Source organism: Watersipora subatra, chromosome 3 (genome assembly GCF_963576615.1).
Source record: "Watersipora subatra chromosome 3, tzWatSuba1.1, whole genome shotgun sequence".
In the NCBI taxonomy this organism is placed as follows: domain Eukaryota; kingdom Metazoa; phylum Bryozoa; class Gymnolaemata; order Cheilostomatida; family Watersiporidae; genus Watersipora; species Watersipora subatra.
Window position 1 is genome coordinate 54,179,865 of NC_088710.1, and position 18,961 is coordinate 54,198,825.

The 18,961-nt window shown below is 35.6% G+C and overlaps 2 protein-coding genes across 2 annotated transcripts in view; one reads left to right on the plus strand and one right to left on the minus strand.

Annotated features, from left to right (window-relative positions):
* The window catches only part of LOC137390740 (uncharacterized), a 35,207-nt gene extending 33,500 nt beyond the window's left edge, over window positions 1-1,707 (minus strand). The window contains exons 1-2 of the mRNA XM_068077063.1: window positions 1,606-1,707; window positions 138-1,368 (exon numbers count right to left, since the gene is read on the minus strand). Coding sequence (XP_067933164.1) covers window positions 138-1,368; window positions 1,606-1,707 — 1,333 coding nt within the window. The remainder of the gene's footprint in view (window positions 1-137; window positions 1,369-1,605) is intronic.
* Window positions 1,708-6,593: 4,886 nt separating this feature from the next.
* LOC137391918 (RRP12-like protein) overlaps window positions 6,594-18,961 on the plus strand; it is a 28,614-nt gene continuing 16,246 nt past the window's right edge. The window contains exons 1-7 of the mRNA XM_068078475.1: window positions 6,594-6,749; window positions 7,072-7,253; window positions 7,466-7,549; window positions 12,772-12,848; window positions 12,945-13,050; window positions 17,674-17,790; window positions 18,222-18,384. Coding sequence (XP_067934576.1) covers window positions 6,599-6,749; window positions 7,072-7,253; window positions 7,466-7,549; window positions 12,772-12,848; window positions 12,945-13,050; window positions 17,674-17,790; window positions 18,222-18,384 — 880 coding nt within the window. The 5' untranslated portion in view covers window positions 6,594-6,598. The remainder of the gene's footprint in view (window positions 6,750-7,071; window positions 7,254-7,465; window positions 7,550-12,771; window positions 12,849-12,944; window positions 13,051-17,673; window positions 17,791-18,221; window positions 18,385-18,961) is intronic.

Sequence of the window (18,961 nt, forward strand, 5' to 3'; positions counted from 1 at the left end):
TTGCAAGTTTCTTAAAGGTAAATGTACAATATTACTTCAATAGACTCAATTATTGGCCATTAAAAGATCTAAAGGTTAAATCCAACGATTCTGAAATGTATCAGTTGTGCATATCTACTGTATTTAATATTACCTACCTTTGATTTGACTCGCTGACTGAGACACAGCAGCAGGGATAAAGCTGGCAGATGATGACACAGTCGGGTTAGCCACACTCTTCTCCCTGTCCTGCTGGGCTTGCCGCATCGAGTCCATCTTGTAGGGAACACGAGCGCTCCGAGGCCGGTTGGGTGCAGGCTGATTGGTGGCAACACTAGAAGGCTGTGAGGATAGAATGTTAGAACGCGCCTCCTGTCTCACCGTGTTCATATTTAACTCATTAGAACTCTTCTGAGAATTGGCTTTCTCATGTTCCTCCTCCATTTTATTTTTCCGCATGGAATCAGTTTTGTATGGAATATAAGATCGAGCACTCTGAGTGGGTTTGGTTTGCTGTGAGTGAACATGTGATGGCTCAGGTTGGTCTTTGTGCATATTTGCATTAGTACTAGCTATAGCGTCCATGGGCATCTGCCCAGGTGCACCACGGCCAAGCTCCCTATTAGCACTAACTATGGCATCCAAAGGTAGCTGCCCAGGTGCACCATGGCCAACTTCCCTTGGACTGTGTTCCTGAGACATAGCATGCGATGCATGCTGAGGTAGTTGCCGAGCCTGTTGGGGAGCGGTTGCCATAGACTTAGGCTGCGCGTATCTGTTAGCATGCGCCGCTCTGCTAGGGGCAGCCGCAATACTATTCTCCGCTACTGTGGAGGTGCTATAACTGGGTGGTTCGTGTATTTGTCCCTGACTGTGAGCCTGTGATGACATGGGCTGCCTGGCCATTCTCCCCTGTTGATGCTGCTGTACAGAATAATCCATAGAATGACGCTGAGGTTGAGATGATATCTGTGCCGAAGCAGCACTATTAGTCATAGGGAGGGAGAGCTCACTACGAGGAATTGTGTCCATAGAGCTGGTAGGATTTGACGGCTGCCCAGACTGTTGAGCCATAGAATATGAATGGTAGGGATGGGCCTGCTGAGCTGCCTTGTTGCTATAATGTGAAGGTGGGGCCTTGTGTGGCATAACATTAGCTGCTCTGGCCTTGGATGTCTGGTGTGGTGGTTGCTGTTGCATATGCTGCTGCATTTGATGCTGCTGCATGAACTGCATCTGAAGAAGTTCACTTTGAGACACATCTGGCATGCGATGCTCGGCAGCAGAATTGCGAGCATCTAGTAGCTGGTTAGAAAACTGTCGTGATGTTGGCAATTGCATCTGCCTAATCGCCTGCATTGCTTGATAGTCTTGGGGGCTTAGGCCAGTCTACAAACGACATCAGAAAACCACGATAACAAAGATAACAAACACGATAATTCTAGCTCGCCTATACTTGTGATTCGGAATTCCGTTTCACTCTAACCATATGAGAGAGTACTGCTATAAGTGTCGTTCTGCAAGTTAAATGTGTATTACTAACAAGTCCCCGCACAGCGAATACTGCTATGAAAGGAATGCAACTTCGCATTTAATCACAATTTAAATAATTTAGCCAAAGTTTACCTGGTGGTAGGCTCGAAGGGTATTTATTAAGTTTTCTGAGATATTCGACTGATCAAGAGTGCCTGTTCCTGGATACCTCTCGCCCCCACCGTAATTATTCATTGCTAGATAAACGGGGCTGGATCAATAGTGTCTATCATATTCTCTCCTCAGTCGACAGAAGGTTTGCCAGAGGCAAATAGTTTAGCCGGAGAGACTGCAACAAGGTTAGTGCATGCTAGTAGTGATGGCGTAATTGATAAAGTACAACTGTCATCTGACAACAGATCCTTTGAGAGAACTAACCAGCAATCCGAGTATATTGTGACAAAAGGCCTTAGCTCCTACCTAGGTGGCTGAGCTATCTATAAATATAGATTGACTGACTTTTCCGCTTGACTGACTTTTGCTGTTTATGAGCAGTCGTTTGACGTGTCCAGTTCCAGCCTTGAGCCGGCCACGCTAAACTGACTGCAAACAGTACGGCGTGTATGAACCAATCTTTACACCAGGTTCACAAGAGTTACTTACAGGATATCACAGCCATAATACATTATAATCACTTGCGTAATGCAACAGCAAAATCTAAGTGGATGGCCCATCGCTTTTACTACGCAGTATTGACGTCGAAGCCAGAGAAAGCAACGCACTCTAAAGACCATTGTTCACATATCCAAAGTTCACTGAAACTTGAATGAAAAGCGATATAACCAGCAAGCTAGGTTAAGCGTAGTTGATATTTGCCATTTAACTGGCATGGAAAAGCGCAAAAAGACAACCATACGAATTCCTAAGGGTCAGCAATCAATAATGGGTACGCTTCACACCCTCCATCAAGACAAGGAAACAAAAAGTGTCTGTTTTATTCAGGCAAGTAATACAGTTACCAGATATGATTTTCATAAAAATAGTCGTACTACGAAAATAAGTCTCATGCCTGGGTCTTCTGTTCGCTTTGATCAAAAAAAGTAGAACCCGCTATCAATGCCTGAACAACGAGCAAACGATTCAACCTCAACCTCAAGTGAAGGATAAGTCTTCAGCTAACTCCAATCAAAGGCCTGGCAATATATCAAGCTTGTTAATGACTGCAGCCGATAAGGAAGCTAGTGAACAAGCAATTGCCCTCTGAGCTAGCTCTGTAACTATGCAGCAACAATTGCCAAAAGACAGCCACAGCATTCAGATTATCCAGCATTGCCTTCGTATCAGCTTCTCCTTTGTAACACTCGTGCTAGCTTGTCAATTGTTAAAGCTAATCACTAGTTTAAGCTAGGCTAACTAGTTATACATGTATTACACGCATTCTTAGCCTTCTTTTTTAAATCTGTCGATTTGAGAGTAGCGAAAACTATGAAGTTGTCGCTAAAACTATGGAAGTTGTGAAACCCATAATTACCTTAGCAACGTGTACACTCTGTTGGTATCACAACTTTATGCTATGGTACTTTTTAACAAGGTTTTGTTACAACTAAATTAATCGGAAGCACATTGAATATTTGCAGTTTTATGGATTATGTTGAATTTTACAAACGATCTCTAGCAATTCTACTGAACAGTATGCTAGCCCGGATTTGGAATACTGTTCCATGCACATGGAAGCTGAGGTTAGAGGTCTCCTTCTTTGTAGTACCAATAGTCATTTTCAGCAGTTGAAAGTGTTGCAGATTGTTAGTTTGGGCAGGATACAAAAAGCAAAAAATTGTATATTTTATGAAATAAAAAGTATGGCAACTAATTAGCTTCCTAAGAGCTGCTAAGACGGTACCCGATGCACTAGCAGTTGTAACCCTTCAACTTTGTGTTATGGCTTGCTAATTATTTGTAGAGTAATCAGCTCCTCATAATACTGATAATATTAAGGCTTTGCACTGTTATAAAGTTTAATAACCTATAATTACAATTACCATAATCATATACGCGCATTATAATATTTTGGGATGAAGGCTTTATATCAATATTTAATTTGTAAAATTTTAAGTTCTCATTTCTTGCTGACATAAAATATAAGAAAAATGCGTAGTCAGCAAAGCGTAAATACGCCATTGCGAAAATGGGACGCTAACGGAGGCAAATCCTAATACGTTATTAACATCTATCAACACGAACCCGGAAGCTGACAGGGTTTTACTTATAGAGATTGCAACAACCGCATTTTATGAAGACATTTGAGTAAAAACACGGGCAGCTGCATGCCTGACTGGCAGAGTTCATGTTATTGATCAGGTTGACTGTCCCAGCTATTACTTTGGCTCGTTTTTTCTCAACTTTTGTGTTCTTGGGAAGATATTCAGCAAAAGCTGCTAATGGGCAAAAAGGCGAGCAGCTATAAATGTCAGCCAAGATCAGTTGTTACATTATATCACATCCAGGTACAGACATACAGACTAGGAACCATATAACAAGGCAAGGCACTTTGTTATACTAGTGCATTTCATTAATAAATTTATTATTTTTTATTTCAAACAATTCATTTATACGTAGTTATGTAATGTTGTTGAAAAATAGTACACTACTGTAAACTGCGCTAAACAAACAGCCGAGCAATAATTTCACATGTTAATGGAAACTGGTAATACGGTGAAAGCGTCTGAAGTAACTTTGCCTTAAGTTATTACAAGATTGTACACACAAGCTGCAACAGAACGAAATGCAGCATTCACTGTGGCCATTAAGTTGACACTCAAATTAATCTCAAATTAAAAAAAAAATGACACAGAAAAACTAACATCAAACACAGGCCAGACCAAGCATTTAGTGTGGAGCTCGAAGGCCCTAAATAGCAACACAAAAGTAATTATGGAGACAGCCAAGGTATGGTTTGAGGTAGAATGCAGACATAACTAATAATTCTATGCCGTGAGCTCATTAAACTTTTGCATAGAGTTAATAGAGAAAGCTCATAACCAGTCGCTGTGTGACAACTATAAAAATATACCAATCGTTGCAACTATTAAAATACTACGATTCAGAAACTATCTGAGAATGAATGTTTTATAACTAAAGTTAAGAAATTTAATGAAGAATTATATTATCGTAGTGTACAATTGGTAATAATATACCAAATACTTATGTGTTTGTGCGTAAGATATGGCGCAGGCGCCTTAGGGGTGACAGGCTGGGACTACTCCTATTTCCCTATGCACATTATCTTCACCACACCCTACCTACATTGCACTAAGATGATATTAACAACATAAACTCATTCTCACAATCGATAATTGTTGGTCAGTTCAAATCTTACAACAATCTGCTTTCTTTTTAATATTTATCTTTAACTTGAAAGAATTCTATTTTGGCTACAGACGGTTGTGGAATTTAGGTTAGCTTACATACGCTTAGAGATATTGACCGCAACAGCTAATAAGAGAATTTTGCAGAGCTCTAACAATAACCTGAACTGTTCTCATGCTTTGATCAAAGACGAAAGTAAAATCTTGACTTGACGAATCCAACTTCTTCTTAGTTAGCAAACCATTAAATAAAATACTTCTCAGCAATACAATTAATAAAATGTATGGGTATTTATTAATAACATGTATGTTAAACCTGACAAAGTAACACGTACCCATTAGATAATATTGTGACTCTCTGCTACACTTGACTATCACGAAGCTGTTATATAATTCATTTGCAAACTAACATGCCTCCTATAACAAACATCCCAGCAACTAAATACAATTTCCACATAGTGAGAGCAGACGCTTACCATAGTATCCATATCATATAGGCATCAAGTAATTAGTCCACTTAGAGAAGAAAATAGAACCCACAACATATGTCTCTTGCAAATCTCCTACAAATATATGGCGTATTTGAGTTGAACAAAAACAGGAGGAAGCGATTGAAAAAGCAGTAATAAAATTGTCAGTTGTTAAGTGAACGCCCATGATCTAGGTAAGTAAGCTATACGAACTGTTAAATGAAATGTGATGTAGATATTGAATAATAAATTATTGCACATCATTTCATACTTAACTTATAGTGCAAACTCTCTAAAGTTAACATGTGTACCAGAAACAATCAAACAACATGCTCTTGCTGTATTAGGGGTTATAAAGTATTGAGAATTTTTAAACAAATATCAGCACATTTGAATCAAAGTAACGATAAATAAAAAGAGTTATAAAGGTTACGCCCTCAAAGCTAAGTAATAGGACATTATACTGCCTGTTCAAAGGTACAAGCAGTTTGCCGTTGAGTACGTGACATATTTTTACATTAAAGATCAACATATATGAAACAATAATATTTATTTGCAATTAATGTAGACAATCAAGATTAAGTGTAACGATAGAAGCAAGGTAAAAAGTCCAAACATTTTTACTTACAAACAATTATTCAAATTAGTAAATAGGCGCGAATTTATCGTTTCCTAATCGCACGAAACTACGTAAGACGCTTGCAGTTTTACAAGCGATGAGCGTTAATTACCACTTTTGCATGCCTAGCCAGAGAAGGATGGCACGAAATATCACAAGTGCATAAAATGAACTCAAAAGACTTGATCGTTACATGAAAATTGCTCAAGAAATTTCAAGTTTTCAGATCATTAGCTTGCACTTAACCTACTATTTGGCTGTCATTATTAGCTATTTTTCGTACTTTCATAACGAAAAATTTAACTGTGATCAAATACATTTAGTTGGACAACGTTTGCATTTACACATCATCACCTGGTATACGCGGGAGAACGTTGGGTAAGGTTGAACAGTAGCATAAGTAACTCCTAAATTGCAAAACTTCTCTCAAAATGGAGGTCGAATTACATGTAGTAAAAGATTCCGCTCGCTGTGAAAAGTTGTTTGACCTACAATGTGACCTGCAATCTGCGGCAAATTTAAATCTGCAGAAAAACGTTCAAATAGCAATAGATTTCTGTTTTACTAGCAAACTTTGGATTTATTAGGGAGCCCCGTAATGTTATGATAATAATATATAATGCTCAGCTACAGGGAGAGCATGCTTGCCTAGGACGTAGCTAATGTCTGTCGGTGTTGTGGCTTGAGACCGTATGGCGAAGAAACCTAGTACAAAGAAACGTTGGCGAAAGGGTCAAAGTTCTAGCAGTAATCCAGATACAAAAAATCATAGAGATGCTGCGAAAAGTAGATTCTTCATAACTAACACAGATCACTCTAGATCGTCGCATAACTTAACTGAAGGTGACTTCTAGAACCTAATAGTTGATGCTCATTTCTTTGAATAAATTTTGTTACATTTGTCTAGAGGTTATTTTTAGTTTTTATTTTAATTGCTATATGATTGTTTTGTCAGTTCTACGTAACCCCAGAAAATATCCTCAGTAAAAATGAGAACGAAATTATTCCGACTGCTTACCCATATTTTGGTTAATCCAACGTGCTGAACTAGATCGACATGTTGATAGTAGGCTCAACGAAAGTTTCAATATGAGCTTTTTTGTTTTGCTAAAAATATAGAAGTTGGATACCTGTAAACTGCAAATGGTGATAACGTATTTGACAGGTGTAAGTAAGTTGACTGTTTCTGCGTTATCCAAGCATGACGTTCAAAATTCTCAACATCTTGGAGTACAAGAAAATGATGCTACGACTTTCAAAACTTGGGCCACTAACTGGACTGATTGTACCAATACTACATTTAATAAAGTTCACCAGAATTGGAGCAATGATGCATTGCACAAGGAGGTATGCCTCAATGACTAATAATTCTTTAACGCACTTTGTTTCGGTAGGCCCTAATAGTTGCTGTTTTGATATCTTTACTATTCATGAGAACATCTCTGATATCCTAAAATCTCACAGTATATTCGGTTAATGTGTCAAAACTTGTAAGCTGTAACTTGTAGCTTCAAATTAATAAACTGCCCATCATGTTATTACATTGTATATTTATGTAGGTGTTAGCAGTTTTGGCAGCAATAACAGAGATAATCAAACAAGAAGGTGGACAAGAGACTGAGGTGGAATATTTTGCAATTTTGGTAAGTTAGATTTAGCTTAGGCAATGGCTACATAATTTTTTTGTGTTTAAATTTAGGACAGTATTAATAAATTATGGTAAATTATTAGCCGATTTAAAAAAGCCATTTTTAATAGTGGTATTTAAAGTGGTTTTTAATGTAGTAAAACTTTTTAAAGTAATTTTCCTTTTGCAATGAAGTTGATGATAAGGTAATAATGTTGCTACAGTGCTTTTTACACACTTCTGAGTTGTTATTTATTAAAAAAAATGGAAATTTTGAGTGATTAAGCACACTATTTTGCATCAAATCCCATTTACATACAATAGATGTGCAAAGCGTAAAAACGGGGAAATAGTTTTATCCGCTCCAAGATCTTCCCAAAACTCACCCCTTTAGCCTTTCAAAAAACTGAATTTAACGTTTTAATTTAATGATGTACAGTAACTGTGGCATTATTAGTTTTTTATTGACAACTTTACCCTTTTTTCCTTATCATTTACTATTTGGTTCAGGATCCATGATTACGGTAGTTTTACATTAAGTTAAGGGGAGCGCATACTTTCAATGTCAGTTTAAATAGATTTTTTTCACTTGTTTCTGCACAGCAAATTCTATGCTGCAAAAGAAAAACATTTGGTATGTATCTAAAATCATAATAATATTAATATGTAAAAAAATATAAATAATAGGTATCCCTGAACATCATTTTCTTTCCTAAATGCAGCAAAAGAAAAACCGATACCATTATAGCTAACTATGGGAGTCTTATCATTCAAATCGAATTTGGGAATTGCACCTACTTCATGCACTACATTATGCAAAATTTCTTACATAATAAAAAGCAAAAAGTTTACGTCAAGTCTTTACATTCAGTAAAATTCACGTTAAAGGAGGTTTACCTTATAGGGTGTCCACTGTACTGGGAATTTACCTACACTCGTATTAATATATGGTTGAATAATTTCATCTAGTTGTTATTTTCTACTATCAAATAAAAGCTTGGTAGTCAGGTGTAGATGAGTCACAATGTAGTGGAATAATTATGTACTCCGTAGGTTTGGCCTGCTCTCGACAAATACCTCTAATAATTGTATTGTTAAAAAGTATTTTGCAATTTTATTTTAAAGTTGGTTCAGAAAAACTTAGGGTTGTCAGGTTAAAATTTTACTTTTAAAGTTTGCTCTAAACTTGAAAACAGCTTAGGTTATTATAGAAGCTCTAAAATTCTCTTATTAGCTGTTGAAAGAAAAAGCTCTATAAGCAATTACAAATTAACACCAATTGCCAGTATGAGTTTATGTTGTGAATATCATCTTAGTACAATGTGAGTAGTGCGTAGTGTAGTTGTGAATATCATCTTAGTACAATGTGAGTAGTGCGTAGTGTAGTTGTGAATATCATCTTAGTACAATGTGAGTAGTGCGTAGTGTAGTTGTGAATATCATCTTAGTACAATGTGAGTAGTGCGTAGTGTAGTTGTGAATATCATCTTAGTACAATGTGAGTAGTGCGTAGTGTAGTTGTGAATATCATCTTAGTACAATGTGAGTAGTGCGTAGTGTAGTTGTGAATATCATCTTAGTACAATGTGAGTAGTGCGTAGTGTAGTAGGTAGTTTAAGTACCGTACTTTTCGGACTATAAACCGCTCCCCTATATAAGCCGCATCTGCTTTATTTTCCAAAAAATGATAATAAAACAATACATTGGCCGCACCTTTGTATAGGCCGCAGAACTCAGGACGGTGCTATTAAACGCGACACCAATATTGCTGTTTAGAACAGAACAGTGCCAAACGGCACTGTTTTGTATTAACCGACGCTTTTTTAACCTAGTGCCTAACGGAACAGTACCGTTAGGCATTGTTTCGTATGTTCTTTCTCCGCTAGAGGCACATTAACCGTAGATTCTGGTTAATGCGCCCTAGCGGTGAAAGAAAAAGCTACAGAATAGCCGCACACTTATATAAGCCGCATGGCTCAAATCATCAGAAAAAAGAAGCGGCTAATAGTCCGAAAAGTACGGTATATTGTGTGTAGTTGCCTGTCTGTCACTCTAAAAGCCTTCATCATATTCTATGTGCAAACACATACGTATTTGAACATTTTTGTGCTCTATGTTTTAGCTTGTTCATTTATTAACTTAATTCACTAATTTAAACATTTTTACTAGAATTTTTCAATGTAAGGCTGTGGATACACATTTTTTAAACTAGGATTTATCTTACAAGAGCTATCATATCGTCATATATTGCAACAAACTACACTAGTTCATGCTTTTGAAATTATTTTGAGTTTCTGAGTGTATTTATTTCTCAAGATAATGTTACAGTGTTTATTATCTATGGATAGATTAAAGGGATTATACAAGACCTTTCTAAGTTTTCTGTCTATAATTGAAGTAAAATTAGGCTGCACAAGATTAAATAAAACTTGACTATTAAATGTTTAAACATATCTGTATTTAATAAATCAAGTTTGTGTATGCTCCGGTTTGTCCAGTTATAGCAATTAACATCTAGGATTGAACGATGCGCTTTGTCCAGTTATAGCAATTAACATCTAGGATTGAACGATGCGCTTCCTAAATTTGATCTCACAAATATTGCAACTAACCACAATGCTAAGCCTTTCTTACCGTGACCATCATTCCTACCATATACTGTAAACCCTTTTCGCGACTGCACACGCTAAATTATTAATTAATACAGTGTGCGTCTTCGGGTCACAATGCCCTGTTATAAGATTTTTTTCGCTTTACCATATAGAACACAATGTTTTTTTCATTCTCTCCATACATTGACGTTGACATTGAAATTTTTTTTTTTTTTTGCCATACGATATTAACAAAAGTTCTCAAAAAATTAAGATTTGGCAGTTGGTGTGCTAAATACAATAAAATAGCAAAAATGGCGATACGCTATTCCTTGCAATCCCTCCCACAATGCCTGAAAGAGATATACGTTGCTCGCTATCTTAGTTCAGCGTTATTCGTTATAAGTTAGAGTATACATGAATTCAAAAACAGATGAGTGATAAAATTTTAGCCTATGATTAAGTTGAAGTTTAGCTTAGTAAAATACTTACTAAAACTTAGCTCTGAGTATGTGTTTAGTGAAGTTTTAGCCGATGACGAAGTAGAAGTTTAGCAAAATATATACAATAACATAGATATAACTGCTGGTTTAATAAGCTAAACTCATTTAAGTTAAATTCAAAATTTATGTTATACCTCTGTCTCGAAGGTAAGAACTCGCTCCGGTACGAACTGCACATAGTACCTTGTAATGTTACTTTTTTTACACAGATCATAACCACTAAATACACTAAACTTACTGTAGATTACTATAGTTATTAAGGTTAGCATGTCGTTCTGTTACTAATGGTCAATATGTATAGTACTTATATAATGTTGATGATTTTCACCAGGGGATGTTTGCATTAGATAATTATCATGGGTTTTTCTACCACTCTATTTGATATTTTCATTTTACGATGCCAACGCAAACGAATTAAAATCATAAAATTGTATGCCAAATAATTTTTCATTGTAATCGTAGCAAAACAGACTCTATTTAGTCATTGCTTGCTAATTATTTCACATTCACATTTAAACACCTTTACATTTTGTTTCATTTTTTCTCTTAATTTATTTCAACAAAACACTTCTTTCGTAATATGAAATTAAAAAGTTACAATTATTTGAAAAGGCTTAAAATTAAAATCCTTTACAGTTGTTTTATTCTTTTTCCTAATTTATTTGAACTGCACTAAACACTTCTTTCATGATATGAAGTTTAAAAGTTAGAATGCTAACTGTTGTTGTATGTTAAATATTTTTTTCGGTGTAAAGACTTTTTTTATTACCCAGGCTACGTCGGGCATTCATCTAGCCTACACATAAAATGCCCATTATATTGCAACATAAACATCTCATCAATACCTTTCGATACTCAGCGGTTTCTAACAATTGTTCAGGTACTGCAAAATTTTACTCTGTACTTCTTCATCAGAAAAAAGTAACATATTGCAATTTTTTCGTGTTGCAAAACTGCCACATGGTTTTTTGCAGAAAATGTTATATGCTTCATAAAAACATCTAATTTAATAATTTTTTAGTTATTAAAAAGTGCTCACAAATTAATTCACTTTGTTGCCACAATTACAAAAAGTGATTCCGATATATTTTACATGTACCATAAATTCTGGTGTACAGGTTTGCTCGGCATATAAGTCGAGATCTAATGTTTGGGTAAAAATCCTGGTTTTGACATGCACTTGTCATATAGGTCAACCCCTATCTCAGGCTCAAGTCGTTTGGTTGCTAATAGTTCAGTTGGCATCAGAGGTGGACGATGCGGAGCTGAAGAAATGTGATTCAAAAATGTCATCAGCAGAAAACGCCCATGTTTTTGTGCCGTCAGCAATACATACAACAATTAACAAAAACATAAGATATGAAAGTTCTATTGAAGACCACAAGGCATGAAAAACAATACTTTCACCTTCGCGTTGGTCCGCCTCGCCAATAGAACGAAACTGCAGCCTGTGATAATATTTACATTTTTAATAGAAAAGCCATGCCAGAAGGCAAATTTCTGGCAGGAGTTGTAATTCATGTATAGGAAAAAGGATGTATGGATGATATTGGATGTGTCAAATGAGTTACAGAAGTGTGGGCGTGTAAGCAGATACTACGAAAACAACATTAAATTTGAAAAAAAACATGTTCCAGAAGGGAATTCTAACGATGACAATTTGAATGGTGAAGAGTTTTTGTGTTTGGTCCATTTCAAAGTAGGATTACTAGTATTTTACTATTCTATAAATAAATCCCGTTATGTCATGTCCTATGTAATTCTGATGTTGCATGGTTTTTTGAAGTTGCATTTTACTAGAATTCATGTCACGAAAAGTGTGACCGTACAAGTCGAAGATGGATTTTTAGATTGGAATTTGTTGTCAAATTTTCGACCTACTAGCTGGAATTGATGGTACTCACTTTAATAGTCTTTGTCCACCATACATATTTACTCTTGTTCTGTTACTTTACGCACAGTAGTTATAATTACAGTACCTTGTTGAAATGTCCTTATGTCCTTACAGGTTACTTTGTTGTGTATTACATGCTTTATAGTATCTCCTCTCATATTACATATTTTAGTGTAAACTAAATGGTTGTTTTTTTCTTTGAACATGTGGTACAGTCTGAACATCTAATCTCTGTTGTGGTTTGATCCAGATGACGACATTGGAGACCACAGAGGATGCTGCCGGACTCGGTGCCACTATATATCTCCTCAGTATGGTTCTCAAAAAGTAGGTCATTAATTTCGTGACATGCTGCTTGTGATGTGTACATCTGTTTGTTGTCTAGGTAGACTTAGTGATGTCTACTCTGCTCATTTTTTACAGGCTACCCAGAAGTGTCATCCAAGGAAAGTTCTCAGATATCAGTAAAGTACTCATGTCGCTGTTAGAAAAGAATGCTGACAACGAAGGGGCGGCATTTATGTCAAAGGTTAGTTAAACAAGGTCTTTTCTCGTGCTGCTTTCACCTCGTGCGACGGCAAACCTCAAGATGGAAACTTGAAGCCACTTTGCCTTTAGCTCTACAGCTTAATTTTACATTCATATCAAATTTCTTTATGAATATATTCTACTCCGTCTATTTTGTCTTTTTACTCAAAAAATCCATAATTTTTGATGCGTGATGCCGCAGATGGTTGCACATAGCAATAAAACTAATATATATTTATATAATATTACATGTACATAAAATATGTTTTTATTGTTACTCAAGAAACATGTTTAAATCGTTCTTGAGCTTAAAAAACAAAGATAAATATCGAGCAGTTTCGTATATGCTTTATATCAAACGTTGCAAAAAACTTTTTCAGACGAAAGTCTAAATTATATGTAAAACACGAAATTAGTAAAGTAATAATCAGCAAAGAGGTTTTTATTGTCACTTTACTTTGGAGAAATGTAAAAAGTAAAACGTAAACTCAGGAGACGCGCGTATATTAGCGTTCAACTTGACAATTTATGAAGCAAATGGTGTACAAGTAGAGGTGATGCTGAAGATATTTAAGGTAATAACTTTTATATTGTTGTCTTCCTCTGGTGACATCACAGCTAAAGGTTGGATCAATAGTTAATTTATTGATTAATCTACGTATTACATTAGGGGTCAATAGTTTGAATAATCATGTGACCCACTGGCACTGTGTTGTATTAATCTATGTAATATGTATGCCAATATTAATAAAAAAAAGATGCCAAGCAATCGTGAAGATGCACCATATATATTAACTCAGTTATGGGTGAAACAAATTATTCATTGGTTAGAGAATAGTCTGAGTTCTGCATCTAGTCTGCGAAACAAGATACCTGGATCATAAATGAAACCAAGAGAAAACTAGTAAGTCAGCATGCATCAAACATTTGACTTGCATTGGTTTCTACTAAAACGAGTGTATGTGTTTTAGTAAATAGCTTTGGCTATGCAACTGTTGAATGTACATATATGACTAGCATATAACAGCAGCTAGTATTACATGTATATGCTAGTAGGGCTCTGTCCACATATATTCAGGTACACTAGTTTACAGCAGCAAATTTTATTTGATTCACTCTTGTAATCATTAGTATTTTTGGTTACGAGCATTGCAACCTGTTACCAGTGTCAGTGGTTGTCAGAATATGTGTTTATAAGTTGCTAATACTTCGATCTAGTTAAAAGGCAAATCTACACTATAACGATGACTTGTTGCCACGTTTCACGGGCTATCTTTTATGGTGCGGCGAAGTTTCAAAACTACATGTAAACCAGTTCATGATGAATTTGACAAGAGTGTATGGAGATGACAGCAATCAAATTAGTTAAAAATGGACTTAGTTTTGAATTTGTACCCGTTAAAATAGGATTGTTGCAAAACGAGTATATTGTATGTGAGTACGAAGCTTCATTGTGAAATATTGGATCAGTTTTTGACCAACAGACTGATTCACTGGCGTTAATATGATTTATATATACGCTATAGCTAAATACATTATGAACGACATGCAAACAAAATTTAAAGGCGTGCACCATCCATTTAAGCTTGAGAGTATAAAATGTAGTAATGCGTAATAATTCCTATTTGCTGTGTATTGCGGGTGAAGTTTTACTTAGAAACTTTTCATTGTAATGGTATAATTGCATAAAATTTCCGATTAATTTCAATTCATCCTGGGTAATTTAAGGAGAAAATTATATTTTTGTGGTGGAAGGCGTGAGGTTTTAACCAGTCCTAAATCTAGCGATCTCATACAACTTTTATCAAGGTCCACCAACCATTTTGTTATTATGCAGTAGTTGATAAGATGTTGAATCATATAAGTTTAATTCAGTTTTTAATATGCTATATATTTAACAATATTTAACAAACATTGAATTAGGAAGGTAACAATTCAAAAAAGGTTAATCATTCATCTCAGTCATCTAAGATTACTCAATATTGGTGTCAAGATTACTCCATCTGACACCAACGATGACTTTCAACAATAAAGTTATGTTTTCAGGGCTTTCACTTTGGCTAATTCTATCCGATGGCCACGGCTAATAAAAACACAAATTTTAATGAGCGAACATTTACCTGCAGTGTCTCCAATAAGGGAGGTTTCTCATCTTCGTACTCTGATGTTTTTTTATTCCCTTCATCATCCCTTCATCTTATATTATTTTTATCATGAATATATTAAGTCATCCCAGGTTAGCGGAAAGGTTTACATATTTCTTGTCTTGCATCTTCCGATTGGTTGATTCCCATCTGCTACATTCTCGGAAGGGTGTTTTAGGAGCAGTGGGTGTGTTAAAATCTCCTAAATAATGATGTCGTTTAAACTGAGAGCAGGCGTTTGTAGTTATTGGTTTGATGTAAACTTATTAGTGTATATTGTTTGTATAGAATCACCATATTTATTCAAGTGTAATGTGCATCTTAATTTTAAATGAAAATTGGTGTAAAGCTTTTTTCACTTGTTAGCTCTGACCTAGGATAGAAAGTAATAACTACTGTTGAAGACATGCGGCCATGACATCAAATTTATCGACAACATAGTACTTGGAATAGCTAACTGCCAGTATGAGCATACTTCACAAATAAAATTTACAATTGAGTCCTTTCAATAGCGAACTCATTATCTGATTCACCATATAGCTGTTAGAATAGCAATTACTCATTTGTGTATTCAAAACAACAAACAGTATTACCGGTATGTAGAGTTGTTATGAAAGCTTTTCCAGTATGGTTTTAATAATTATTGCAGTGCGCACTGTAGCCATAGAAATGGCAAGGATTTATGCAATGACTCGAATTTATTCATGTATAACACACCCTTAAATGTTGATTGAACATCAGTATGAAATACAGTCAAACTTCGACTTACGAGCTTAATGCGTTCCGAGACTGAGCTCGTATGTTAATTTACTCGCATGTTGGTGCAGTTTATTTATATATAGAACCATTAAATATATATTGATTGGTTTCCATACTCTAAAAAATGCAAATAAAACACTCAAAACAAGATATTGTAACAGAAAGAACATGTTGGTTATTGCCCTAATTTACCAAATGCTTTAAAAAAGCACAATTAAAAAATAATGCAAGGAAATGTGATTAATTAAAATGTAAAATTAAATACATACAATAGCAGCTAACGCTAGCATTTGCCAGAGAGGGAGATATAAGTTATTCTTCATTACAACAGTTGACTTTGATAAATTTGAATTTTATCAATGTCTTAAAAGACAAACGTAGAAGCAAACCTAAAAGCAAACTTTCATTTTTAACTTAACGTAATTAAAATTTCTTCGGCGTTCGTAGTTTGAAGTTTCTCGCTGGTTAGCTAATTTTTCCTTTGTTTCACTTTCACGACTAGCCGGCCGTTTTAAGATATTCCTATCTAAAGACGTTTGCCTTTGTCGCCCTTTCAACATGTTGCCATTAGGACGAACGCAGGTGTCGTAATAAAAGGTTAATGCACGACCACTAGCCAACTTGTCCGAATGTCTATTTTTATAGTTTTGCTAGATAGCATCGGCCTTATCATATAGCATCGTTTCAGTTACGCTGTCACCGGCCAATTGTTTATCCAATGCCTGAGCAGTCTCTCCATCAGCGGTCGTGAAGATCGCTGCGCCGTTTAGAAACTATGGCCAGTCCTTTTGCGAACTAAATGCCCTGAATATAATCCTTCGGTTTGATAATTGTGGATGTATTTCTGTCATATTGCTGAGCTGGCTCAATCACGCATACACATTTTGCATATTTGTCAATAATTTACCGTTTAATATCAACTGTTATCATTCGCTTTTTCTTTGCATTATCTTTCATTTTACTGGAAAACTTTCAGTCAACGCAGAGTACTTTTAATTCACATAATTCTGCACTGAAAATTGCACAAAAAACACGGTACAAAAGTATAACTTGATCAGTTGAAAAATACAGAGTGATGCTGTTCTCATAAAACACCTTCGGCATACTTGGCAACTGACTCACGTGCTCGTATCTCAAACATGGCTCGTATGTTAGTGCTAAAACTTGCTTAAAAGCTGGCTCATATCTCAAGTTTCTCATACGTTGGAGCACTCGTAAGTTGAAGTATTACTGTATTGTACTGATACAGTTAGACGGTGCATAGACTGTATAGATAATTGATATAAAAAAGCCAAATAGGACTTTAGTAGTTATAAGCCAGATGACACTCATGTCCTCGTCAGTATTGCCGGTTGTTAGGTTTTCTACGAGGGCATTTTTGTTGTCATAACCAATCGTTCTGTCAACTGTTGTTAGCGTTCTTTCTGAGTATTATATTAGAAAAGGTTAAATATCTTATTACTCTGTTTATGGTTAGTCGTTGTTTATGTTGAAAGATAAACATCATCAGTATGTACATGCAGGTGTAACTTATATTAGAAATATCCACAAGTTTAATGCTGCCAATTCACAGAAACTGTAAAACTGATCGTATTATTGTGAAAATCTTTACCCAAATATTTTGTGCTGTTCAAGGTCTTCCTCTAAGACACTGATATCTACCATGAACTTGAACATCTTCTGTGTAAGTGATAAATGGGATAAATGGTTTATTGATTTAGTTGATCAACTGTCTGACTACCGTGCTCAGAAGTCAGGATGCTTCCACATGGGATCTGGATGAAACAAAGCAAGTTTACCGATCTCTGCTTTCATTCTCTTGCTGCTCAAAGCCAAAGGTATGGTCTTCTACTCCCTGTTTTAATCTGAAAAAAGAGATAAAAATCCTTTAAATTCCATGTCATCGGATTTAGATGGGTGTGGAGTTGATGGTTATGGTAGCTACGCCTAAGTTATGCTGGATTATAATAACGCTAGCATGGCGCTTACATCAAATACAAATCGTTTAGCGTAGCAGTTAGAAGGCAACAACTACTTGATCAGTACCTAATCAGACGAGCCTCTTTTCGTAAAACTATTTTGTGTAGTAAGAATTTGTTTATTTTACTGAGATACTCATTATTCTTCCAGTTTTGATCCCATGTTGTTGGTGTTTAAAGATGCATTGCGATAATATAACAGTAAAATTTTCAATGTCTGTTGTCTTTTCTGTTTGTACTATGGACTAATTGAAAAAAGACTATTCTGTTATAAACGTTGCTGTCATTAGGTACGGAAGGCAGTGCGAGAAGCTGTAGTTCTTGTTTTAAGAGCGAGTGAGATTGTTAGGGAGGGTATTGTGGAAGTACATCCCGCCGCTGCCGTGACCGAAACCTTCTGCATGACTCAGGTGCAGCATCTGCTCAACAGTACCTTGGTACAAAAAAGTAAAGGTGGGCACTTCTCACATCTCATTTATAGTACATGTTTTGTGTTACCAAATTAATGTCCTCATGGCTATGCAATGTCTTTTTATGACAAAGTAATGCACCAGCTATGAAATAAAAAGCACATTTCTTGCATCAGCATCAGTCGCGAAATTGCTACAAAATTGCAACACTGTCTTGTTGTGAGGTTACAATAATGCAAACTAGAAAAAACCTTTTTCAGCCAACCTTTACTTATGATCTCCTCAACATTTGAATTCTTTTGATATGTCATTAAATTAAATATTTGTCTCGGCATGCGAAGTAATTTCCATCGTACGGCTTACAAAGTTTTTTGAAATATTTCAATTTTGTAAATCAACAGTTTTCTTTCAAATACATGTAGTCTGCTTCTATGGTGCTATAATAATATTAATTTTCTTTGTTTTTGAAATCACTGATTTTAAGATGATGAATGCAAGTGGTAGTCGTGATGAAAATTTTTTTTTAGCATTAAACCAACAAATAATAAAAAACCACAGCAAATATACTCAGATTAATTCTTTTAAAGAAAACCTTGCCAGCATAAGCAAAAGAAACTAGT